We start from the raw sequence: 12,059 nt of genomic DNA on the forward strand, positions 1-12,059 counted from the left end.
TCTGGTAGGCCGAATCTTTGAACTAGGAGAGAAAAAATGCTCTTGTCCAGGGACCAGTTTGCTTGGGAGCAACGAGATCTGCTGAGATCGTCTGCCAGACAGTTGTCTACTCCTTTGATATGTGTCGCTGCTAAATCCTCCAGGTTTCTTTGGGCCCAGCGCATGAGATGGTCTGAAAGGTCCTGTAGCCTTGGAATCCGAGTGCCACCCTGTCTGTTTATATATGAGACTGTGGTGGCATTGTCGGACTGGATTCTCACAGCTTTCCCCCGTAATCTTGGACCGAAGGTCTTGAGTGCCAGGAACACAGCTTTCAGTTCCCGAAAGTTTGATGATTGGGCTTGATCGATTAAGGACCAACTGCCCTGACTGCAGAGGTCGAGTAGATGAGCTCCCCAGCCTACCTTGGAGGCATCCGTGGTGAGGGTGATCCAATGACGTGGTAGAAAAGATCGCCCTTGGGTGAGGCGCTCCTTTGCTTTCCACCAATTCAGCCGGAGTAAAACCTCCCTGGATACCGTGAAGGTAACATCTAGATCCTCCGGTCTCCTGGACCACTGTTGTAGGATGTCCCATTGCAGGGGTCTCAACTGCGCTTTGGACCAGCTTACTGCCGGAATACACGCTGTAAGACTGCCCAGGATACTCATAGCCAACCTGAAGGAAAGGGTTGGATTTTGTTGCAGAAAGGAAACCTGATTCTTTATCTTCTTGATCTTGGAGCGTGGGAGATAAAGTCTCGAAGAGACGGAATCCACTATGAGCCCCAGAAACTGGATCTTCGTAGTTGGAATCAGGTTGGACTTTTTGTAATTTATGATCCAGCCGTGTTCCCCCAAGCATCGGGTCGTAAAGCTGAGATGTGCCCGGAGCTCCTGAGAAGAACTTGCTTTTAGCAGCCAATCGTCTAGATAAGGGACGACTGTGATCCCCTCTTTCCGTAAAGCCGCTGCAATAGGAGTTAAAAGCTTTGTGAAGATCCGAGGAGCTGACGACAGGCCAAAAGGGAGAGCAGTAAACTGGAAATGACGAACTCTTGTCCCGACTCTTATGGCAAACCTGAGATATTTCCTGGAGGCTATGGCGATAGGCATCTTTTAGGTCTAACGTAACCATAAGGTCCCCTTGTCTCAACAGGCGGGTAACCGTGAGAATGGATTCCATTCTGAAGTGACGGTAAGGAATATATGCATTGACTTTCTTTAAATCCAGAATTGGACGGAAGGACCCATCCGGCTTTGAGACCAGGAAGAGACGGGAATAAACTCCCTGAAACTCCTGATACTTTGGAACAGGCTCTATGACACCCTTTTTTAGAAGGGTAAGGCTTTCGGCCAACAGTGCTGAGTTCTTCACCTGAGAGGGGTAACACGAAATCAGGAACAGAGGACGAGGAAAACTGGAAAACTTTATCCCGTACCCGTCCGCAATGATCCTGAGGACCCAGGAATTGTTTGTGGTTTGCCTCCATTTTGGTAGGAACCATTGCAGACGACCTCCAACACCGTCAGAACTTCCTACCCTCTGGTTTCTTAGGGTGTTCCTGAAACTTTCTCTCGTGTTGTTTACGAAAGGCTTGAGTTTTGAAAACTGGTTGAAAAGGCCTGGAAGGTCTATACTGGTATCGCTTGTTCCATCTGCTTTTCCTATCCTGAGGAAGTGCCTTTTTAGTATCAGACATGTGTCTGATCAGTTCCTCCAAGGAAGAACCGAATAGCTTGGTTCTTTCAAAGGGCAGATCGCATAGAGTAGATTTGGAGGCAGTATCTGCTGCCCAGGAACGTAGCCATAATGCCCTTCTGGCAACGGAAGACAAACCCATGTTACGGGCTGAAAGCTTAAGGCCCTCTTCTGCAGCTTCCAGCAGGAAGCTATTAGCCAGTGTCAGGTTTTTAAATAGTTTAGATAAACCTTCATCCATAGATTCTGAAAGACTGCCCTCTAAGGACTGCAACCAGACACCCTGCGCTTTAGCCACAGATGCGCTAGACAACGCCACTTTACACTGGAATCCAGATGATTGGTAAATACGTCTGCAAGACGTTTCTGCCCTCTTATCCATAGGATCCTTAAGACCAGCCACTTCACTAATGGGAATGGTCGTACGTTTGGAAAGCTGGGCTATCTGGACGTCTACTTTAGGGATATCTTCCCATTTTTCATCGCCCTGAAGGTAAAAAAGGTGCTTAGAGTGCTTTGATATAAAGGCTCTTTTGCCTGGATTATTCCACTCTCTATACATGAGATTCTGCATGTGAGATAACCTGGGCAACCCTTTGGGGTGCGCTGACAGGTCTGAATCCTGAAAAAGCCGTGAGACTTCCTTAACAAATTTACGCAGCTCCTGTGGAGGAAAATTGGTCTCATCCTCTGACTCCCCACTAGATGAAGCTGAATAGGATGAACTAGAAACCTCCCCAGAGGATAAATCAGAATGAGGGGATAATACCCTCTTACGTTTGTGGGATTTAAGTTTAACGGGTTCCACAGGTGTAGCTGCTGCTGCTTTAAACGTTTCAAACGTTTGCGCCAGGTTGTCCTGGAACCAACCTAAAAAAGACTGCATGTCTTTTTGTTTTTCTTTTGCCAAACTCTCAGCAGAGCAGGCATTGCAAAATTTCTTCTTACAACCATCCGGCAACGGAGTGGCACATTCAGTGCACGATAAATGTTTGGTTTTAACCACAGCCTTTTTTGGAGCAGGTGTAAAAGATTTCTCTTTATCCAGCCTATCTGGTGAAACCGGACCAGACATCTAATATAAAACACAAAAAAAAAAAAAAAATATACAGGGCAGAGGATTTGACAGGGTAAGATTAACCAAATCCTACCTTACAACTCCTCAATCCGTGTGGGGGGGCTGGTGACACGGAAATCCCAGTGTTGACAAGCTCCTCTGCTGTCAGACTGGGCAGCACAGCTATATATATGCGAAAACCAGTTAGTTTTCGCGCCCTGAACAAGAGAAACTGAATCACGCATGCTCAATAGCGTGTCAGTACTCTTGGTGGAACGCAGCGCCCTCTGGCGTGCGTTCCACCGCTGTGCGCATGCTCCAACCTGCCGGCATAAGAGCGCGGCGTCTAGACGGCTCCGTAACGTCCGCCGATGCGGACGTTACTCCTCGCTCTGCTCACCACCCGGGGAGCCCCACCAACGAAAAAAAACAAAAAAACAAGGTCCGTCCCTGACAAGGGACAAGGAAAGAACTGAAGGTATGAGGGTTGCCGGGGCTCTTATAGGGAGGAGTAGGAGGGGTTAGGAGGTATCTTAACCTCTTCGGTTCTAGGTCCTTGTCCCAGGAAGAGCGACACCCCGTGGTACTGACACTACACGACAGGAAAAAAAGGGAAATACATTGTCTTGTCTGGGGAGTTCGTTGCATGTCGCAGGAGAATAGACTAAAAAAAAATATTCCTAGCTCATATATTCCAAAATGCAAAAGTTTCCACCATATCTTCCAAATGGTTGAGGGGTGGGGGCAGGGTGAAGATATCAAAGGGAAATGTAATGTGATTATTGAATCAAATACAAGAATGTGAGAAGTACCTGTTTTATATTGTCAGCCAGGAACACAAAGTAGACACAGCAGAATCCAAGCTGTGTGAGGATCAAGAAGAAGCCAACCATCCTCCTGAAAATACAAGCCATTAGGAAAAGATAGTCTATTCACTAAACACCAACCTCTTAAGCTTGGGTCAACTTTCATTGCAGATTGCAAAGCTATGAGTGGCAGTCCTCGCAAGACCCACTTCCACGAACCAAGGAATCATTTGTTTCAAACTTATTGCACATGCTAAGTAGTGCTCCGACGCCAGCGTTCAGAGAGCATGTAAGTGACTGGCTGCATATTTCAATGGGAGATCTACTGAGCACGTGCGAGAAGCATTCTGCGGTATGCTTCCTGCTTTCAGTACCGGCAGCTGGGGGAAGAGTTAAATGAGCATGAAGAGCTCCAATAATTGCAAAATGGCTCCAATATGCATATAACACGGGCTGGAGCGCTCCTGTAAAGTGGTTCAGCAAAAGTGAACAATGGGTGATTATAAGGGTAACACGTAAACGTGGGAGTTTTTAGGCCATTTTCTACAAAAAGTGTGTTTAAAAAAACCAAAACTGCAATATATGAAAAATCAAGATGCTTACAATGTGACCTAAAAGGTCCTTTGAGAACCGTACCAAAATACAATTGATAACAAATGAGCCAGAAAGTGAGTGATTTTTGTATTTAGGTATCGTTTGCATACATTATCTGATGGAAACAATTAGAGGTCTATTTAAAAATAGTGTCCAACGGGCCCTTGAAGGGACCAGAGGTGAAAATGTATGAATCTTAAGAATCTGTCCTTATTTCTGTGTTCCAAGTTTAACATGTTATTGATTTGTTACCTTGTCAAAACACAACCAATGATTCATACGTGTTGTATGTTTCTTACTGTCAAAAACAGCTAATAAAAATATTAATATCTACTGCCACCTAGTGGTACTTGCGCAGAAACGACATATCCTAACAATTCTGGCCAGAAAAAACGTTTTATTGCCCAGAATAAATATACCCCAGGTCCTTGCAAAACATGACCCATGGGGTATCAGGATTTGAGGAACTAATTATGGAATCGATGCGCTAAACACATAAAGGGTCTAAATACAAAATCGCTAAAAAAAAAAAAGTTTAACTAAACACAAAAAAGGGGCTTTTAATGTGTTATCCCTGCCCTTGTGTGGCATTGAGGTTCTAGGTGCCATATACAAATAAACTTCATCTTAATTAATAAGTACAGCGCTATAGAATCTGCTGGTGCTATATAAATAAACGTAATGTAAGTAGAAAAGGTAGTAAAGTCACCCAATCTAGAACCCACTTGTCCTATGAATATGTTTAATGTTAATCATTAACACTGAGATAATGGAATTCTAATGTCAGGCTAAACTTTTGTTAAAGTCTCTCAAGGGGCTACGCCAGCCTGTTTGCCCATTCTTGTTCTATTCTATTTAAATGAACAGGTCATGCATTGCTTAAAATATCACTACGCTGTATATGGCTTTATTATTTATTTGGGGACGTCATATGGCGGATCAAAAGGCACGCCGATGACATAGAAAGTTCTTTAGTTTCTGATCCAAAGACAAACACAAAGAGCATCATTAAACTCTGGAAAGGACATGTTTTTCAGATGCTGGATTACAAAGGTATAGAGTGACTGAAACTGTTAACCACAGACTAGTCTTTCAACCAGAAGCAGGAGCCACAAAGCTTTTCCCTCTACCAGGGGCGTAACTAGAAACCTCAGGGCCCCGGTGCGAGAATCTGTTAAGGGCCCCCCCACCCCCTTTCTCACTATCTCCCCTCTCCCTCCCTAACCCCCCTTCTCACGATCTATCCTCTCCCTCCCCCCCTTCTCACAATCTATCCTCTCCCTCCCCCCTTCTCACAATCTCCCCTCTCCCTCCCTAACCCCCCTTCTCACGATCTACCCTCTCCCTCCCTCCTCACAATCTCCCCTCTCCCTCCCTAACCCCCCTTCTCACGATCTACCCTCTCCCTCCCTACCCAGTTTCCCCTCTCCCTCCCTACCCCCCTTCTCACGATCTCCCTTCTCCCTCCCTACCCCCCTTCTCACGATCTCCCCTCTCCCTCCCTACCCCCCTTCTCACGATCTCCCCTCTCCCTCCCTACCCCCCTTCGCACGATCTCCCTCCCTAACCCCCCTCTCACAATCTACCTTCTCCCTCCCTACCCCACTTCTCACAATCTCCCCTCTCCCTCCCTAACCCCCCTTCTCACGATCTACCCTCTCCCTCCCTACCCCCTTCTCAGTTTCCCCTCTCCCTCCCTACCCCCCTTCTCACGATCTCCCTTCTCCCTCCCTACCCCCCTTCTCACGATCTCCCTTCCTACCCCCCTTCTCACGATCTCCCCTCTCCCTCCCTACCCCCTTCTCACGATCTACCCTCTCCCTCCCTACCCCCCCTTCTCAGGATCTACCCTCTCTCTCCCTACCCCCCCTTCTCACGATTTACCCACTCCCTCCCTACCCCCCCTTTGTAGGTCACTTACCATCAACTCCTGTGTTGGGAGAGTGAGGCGTTTGTCTCGGGTGCCGGCACCCGAGACAAACGCCTCACGCTCCCAACACTGTACTCTGGGCAGCGCTGAGGCAGGCGGCGGCGACGTCGGCAGCAGTGGCAGCGGCGGGGAGCAGAGGCATCCTGGATTTCTATCAGTCAGGGGGGCCCAAGAGTTGCCGAGCGGTTTTCAGCAACCGCTCGGCACCCCTTGGGCCCCCTTGACTGGCAGAACTCCAGGGCCCGGTCGCAGTCGCGACCCCTGCGACCCCGGTAGTTCCGCCACTACCCTCTACCCTAGAGTATAAGGTAACCACTAAAAGGGATGGCCACTGCAGAAAATATAGTTGTAAACTGTTACAATTATTATTTTTTTTCTAAATACATAGAAAAACAAACAAGCAGTGTCCTCGTGACCACTTTAGCCATATGTTGGGGGTTATAACAGATGAACAGTTGTCTCTTCACTTTGAAGAGGCTTTGCCTACTCTGCTATAATCCTTCGATATATAAGGCCATCAAATAAATAAGATAGAAGAAGACTTTATTGATAGTCCTTTATATTTATATTCTTTTCCCCCCATATCGTGGGACAATAATGCAAGAGTTAGTTTTAATGCCGAGAGGTCCGTTAACATCGATACGTTGGCTCCTTTGCATATGCATTTGCCAGATCTAGTGCTGGCTTGGTGAACGTCACAGGTTTCTAAAGAGATGCCACCAGTGCGCATGCACAGAAAGAACTCCCACTGATTTCAATAGGAGATCTTCTGCAATTGATTGTCTGCTTCGTGCAGCCAATCTGGACCAAAATTGGTCAAACCATGGAGAAGGTAAGGAGATGCAGATTCCTCTTCAGTAAGGCTGTTATGAACATTAAACTGTCCTATTAATTAAACATGCTTGACCTAGGGCGGGACAGAAAGTCTGCAAGAATCCAAAAAGTACCTTCCCCAGATGGAATGTGTCCGCAGCCACTGACTTGGGGTGGACTCCATGCCATACATCACTGCGTCTCCATAGTCCACAAATGGTCTCTGATCCCTAAGGAAAAGTCAGAACAGAAAAAGATTTGGCTCAAAGTACAAAGTATCTTTAAAATAACTGTTTGTAAAATGTATCTATCTTCAACAAAACAAACAAAAAAAATACAGTAAAAGGGGTCATTGTAAAGTTATATTTTAAGTATGATCCATGGTGTGCTTACGCTAATGTGACATGAGTGTCATGGCAATGAACAGGGGTATACTCTCGATCATTATTATTATTAAAAAGGTATAAACGTGGAAAATATAGGTGTAAGGGCTGAATTTTATTTATTCATAAAAATAGGTAAAACAGAGTTTTTAGGTAGGCTGGAGTGTCATACAAAAGACCAGAAAGGTTGCAGCTCGACACCCAGTTGTCCTTGACTACGGTAAGTGTACTCTGCATATTAAATCAGTGCTGTAAGACTAACGAGCCAATAGTCCCATTATTAAACCCCAGAGCCATATGAAAACAGCGGAAAGCCAGCAACACTACAGCATACGAAGAACAGAGATCTGACACACGCTACTGATTCCTGGTAAGCAGGATGGATATAGGAATCAAATCCAGTTAATAACGAGCATCGGGTACAGTTAATCTGTATATTCAGATGACCACATTGTAACAGAGAGAAATTCAATTTATGTTCATGTATATTTTTCGGGGCTACAAATGAAAACCCCTAATTTACTGCTAAATACTTTACTTACCTTTGGCAGAAGTGATTAGCACACTTAACCAGGAGGTCCATGCAGTGCACAGCAATGATCCCCATTACTACTAAGCTGAGGGGTCCCAACTGCAAAAAAAGAAGAAATAATAAATTAAAGTCATGATTTAAAACTACAGAGACTGCCTTTTGTTTGCCCATTCCATGTAATTGGTTTGGGTGATTTGAAACGTTTACTTAAGCTGTGATCTGTATCAATGTTCTGTCCTGAAGGTCTCTTCACATCCTTACAAAGCCATCCCGAACCAACCAAAAGCAACCAGCAACTTAACCGTGCGGGAGAGCTTCCATACCGATGGAGACGCTGACAGCAGGTAGTTAGATGACTGCCCCAATAGCATACATATAAGGAGCCCCCCTAATCCACGTCCATCTATTACAAGCTTTATGTAGGATTACTTAACATCCGGCACTGTAACATCTGGGAAAGGAATACCGATCTGCTTTAATTGTCCTCACACAATGGCGGTCATTTCATCATGGAGCTGGCGGATGATGCCATCTTGATAACACGTGTAAACAGACACATTTTATGAGAGGAGGCTGCTTAATGGCGTGTTTGAAAGGGGGGGGGGTATGAGGGTAAAAGCCTCTTTCCGGGACATAGTAAATGATGGGATAATGCATTCCTCCCAACAGTGATGTGTTTACCTTTTGGTGCTGCTCTAGGCCCCCTCGGCGCCGCTATCCTTACTTCTGGGCGTTGGGATATGACATCATATCCCAGCACCCCACTTTAAAAGGAAACGAGGCCCAAAGGAAACCGCGTAGGACTTTGTCAACTTGGCACAGGCCACCATAGCGCTAATGGGATGGTTAGAGAGGCCAGTGATCTCCATTTTAACCATCCCATTGTGTGGTGGCATTGGCTTCCACCCAGGTTTAAGGTCACCAATGAGGGGGCACCTTTGTTTTAGCCGGTGCGTTCATTTTATGAAAATATTTGAATTCATAGATATTTATGTACCCGAGTAAAGATTTTTAGAAGGCGATCGGATTTTACTGACACAATCAAAACAATGTTCTAGGACTCTTCACCCACAGTCTACCCAGCAAACACCCCAAGCTTCTAGAACATAGGGATATCATCAGAGGAAAGAGAGACAGTAGAGGTTTGGGCCGAGAGAGGAGCTGTCTCTCCTACACACTGTACACTAAGAAGTGCCTGGGAGGTACAAACTTGCTCACTTTTGTTGTATTTAGTCAGCATCACAATCTTCGCATTAACCTAAACCCCAGCAGCCTGAAGGATCAGTTTTAATGACATGGTGGGTAAGCACCCAACTACTACGAGTCTTTCCTGAGCCTTTAAAGCCACTTAAAGGTTTTTTCCACCGACTAGGTCATATTTACATTCTTTAAAAGGAATAATCTGGTGTCTCATATGTCACAGAAGCCTCTGTGGAGCTTGGATGCAAATTTAGGGTACCTGCATTTTGGGAGGGGGTTTATGTGTGGTGGTACTCTCCATCCAGTCAGGACTTACAGGACTGAGACCTCCATGGCCAGTATTTGCACCAAGATCTGATATCCAAAAGTCAGGGAACTGCCCCTGTCTACCGTGTTCCTCACAGAGTAAAATAGCGACCCCCCTACTGGGCTGAGGTGGGCCGAGTGCAGATACTGAGCCGTGTCCAAGACAAAATTGACTGAGAACAATATGCGTTTTGCCGTGTCTATTGTATGTAAATTAGCCCCTTGTACTGTTTATTTACTGCTGTGTTTCCCATTAAACTGAGTTCCTGGTTTACGTCAGCATTGGATCTGTCTGATGTTTGGGGTAATACCCTATAAATCGCTATTATTGGATTAGCACTAGATTTACACTTTGCGTATGCAGGGTCCCTGGTTCCTGTTCTGAGCTCAAGGAGCGGCTTCCGTCACATCATACAGCCCCACAAATTAAGGATGAATATTAAGGTCTGATTAAATGCCCCGGAACTTCAGCGTGATCCCGTGATGATGTGTACGCCACGTGTACACAGGAGATGCCTCCAAACAATCTAATCCCATGCGGGGCAAGGAACGGGGGGGGGGGGGGGGATGCAAATGTATAGAAAGCGATGAATCCCTGTATGCATTTGTACCGAGAACAAAGTGTTTTTAAGGCAGGCACTCTTCCATCATATACCAACGTGCATATGATGTCTGGAGTGTCCCTTTAATGCTTAGCAGTTGGTACGAGATGGTTAATAATAGAGTTTGACTATCCGGTATAGGGTTAATAACATGCACCTAGTAATTATACTAGGCTACAGTACAAGATTAGTAAGCGATCAGGAAGAAGCGATTACAGGCAGGGGCCGACGTATATTTAAAGCCATGAGCTGGACTCGCTATTGTTAGGAAGTCTTGTTGCCTAGCAACAAATGCACGTAAGCAGAATTAGCTCCTTTGATGCTTACGAAGCTCACAAGAGCCAATTTCATACAGAGTAAAAGTAACCATCAAAAGCATGAGAAAATAAACACAATCAAAACAAAATAAGGGGTTTGTGCCCCCGGCGGCTAACCTAATTACATTGAAGAACAAACAATTCAGAGTTTAGACACGAGCCAAGATCAACAAATCATCTGCATATCCTGGTAACAATAAAACACAAGCATTGATTTGCATATTTGTTCCAATATATATATTTTGTTGGGAAAATCTATTTAGAATAAAAAAATGATTGCACCAAGTTTGATAAGTGGTCTTATCGTCATGGCAACCAATGGAACGCAGCTGTTGAGCCGTTCCATTGTTAGGTGTTTTCAACAGGAAAAAAAAAACTAACTTCGAGCAGAAGAACGCCTTAAAATTTCTCCTTTAAGGGTAAATAAAATGTATAACATTTTCACATTTTACACCCCCGCCCAATGACAGCACTGCCTGGAAATATGTATTTCCAATGTTATCGCCATGATACAGCCAACACCAAATGGCCACCATGGGAAGTCCTTGGCGCCCCGGACCATGCGATTCCCAATAAGAACCTCATGTGTAGGGTTCTGAATCTGCTCTTCGCTGGGAAAAAAAAAAAAAAAATGTCTAGCTATATAATGTCAGCTACGGCAGATTCCAGTCATTTTTGACAGGAATACTTAAATGTCATGTGACAATAATTGTAAATTTAAGGCAAGACAGGAGGGCTCATATTTGCTTTTTGGTACTAGTAGTAATTAGTTTTCTTTACCGGTTGGTCTTTTTTTTCTTGCTTTATTGACAAACTATACATATTTGAATAGATATATAATGGTAAAGGGTAAGCCCCTATTTCTGCTATAAACTGGCCGAGGATCCCAATCCTTCCGAGGCTGTACTGGTTGTGACATATACCGTGTCATCTTAGACATGAATCATTCCATGGATGAAGCAAATTTAGACTCCAACCAAGACAGTAAAAAACCTAGGAAGGATTAGGATCCTCAGCCGTTTTATAGTAGAAATAGGGGCTCACCTTATGCACCCCTCGTTCCGAGGAACCCTTTATCAAACACTTGACATGCTGCTGGACACGGACGGACACCGACGTACCACAATCCCTGCATTCTTCACAGCCAGTGGCAGGCCCAGGAGCCCCGTTCCAATGTTCCCTTTTAGTAAGTGTATCAAGGTCTGGAACCATCTGTAAAGAAAAAGGACCTAGGTTATCCTGAGGAGCAGAACATCATCCAAGCCGCTGGTTCTCAATAGGTTTCGGTGGCTGCCATGTTCTGAGAACAACCTATTTAGCCAAAGACCTGATCTATAGATTGTGAGAAATATTAGCCTGGTTGTACTTGAGCTTGGTGGCTCTGAAGTCGTCACTCACGTTGTGCTGCTGGAATGGTGGTCGTCGAGGCGTTCGTACTGCCTGGATCCTGGGACAAAGCTGTTGCTGGCTCCCGGAGAGTTCTCCTCGCTGGGACTGACCTCCGTCGAGCTGTAGTCGCTGTACGTATCATTTCTCAGCCTGGTGGTCGCCATAACACCTGCTGGGGAGTGGACATTCAATGAAGTCTTGTTTTAGAAATGTTCGCCTTTATGTATAGCTGGTCCAGAAAGGCATATACATTCTCATTAATCTTCCTAAACATTTAAGAGTCCCAGATAACTCATCCTAATAAACGCCGGCACATTGACTCTACCGCAGTCTTCACTCTTACCGTTGTGTTGCATTGGGACATTATACCAGCCGACAGAATATACATGTGGTACATATACAAACATACATACATACACACATACACACACTCATGCAAGTGTTCCAAAC

The 12,059-nt window shown here is 45.2% G+C and overlaps 1 protein-coding gene across 1 annotated transcript in view; it reads right to left on the reverse strand.

Annotated features, from left to right (window-relative positions):
• LOC149287325 (proton-coupled amino acid transporter 1-like) overlaps positions 1-11,773 on the reverse strand; it is a 30,854-nt gene extending 19,081 nt beyond the window's left edge. The window contains exons 1-5 of the mRNA XM_089493074.1: positions 11,619-11,773; positions 11,342-11,432; positions 7,806-7,894; positions 7,015-7,110; positions 3,550-3,634 (exon numbers count right to left, since the gene is read on the reverse strand). Of these exons, the coding sequence (XP_089349200.1) occupies positions 3,550-3,634; positions 7,015-7,110; positions 7,806-7,894; positions 11,342-11,432; positions 11,619-11,773 (516 nt within the window). The remainder of the gene's footprint in view (positions 1-3,549; positions 3,635-7,014; positions 7,111-7,805; positions 7,895-11,341; positions 11,433-11,618) is intronic.
• Positions 11,774-12,059: the final 286 nt, after the last annotated feature.

The sequence above is a fragment of the Sceloporus occidentalis genome, unplaced genomic scaffold, assembly GCF_023333645.1.
Source record: "Sceloporus occidentalis isolate IW3139 unplaced genomic scaffold, rSceOcc1.0.p SCAF_62, whole genome shotgun sequence".
Classification (NCBI taxonomy): Eukaryota; Metazoa; Chordata; class Lepidosauria; order Squamata; family Phrynosomatidae; genus Sceloporus; species Sceloporus occidentalis.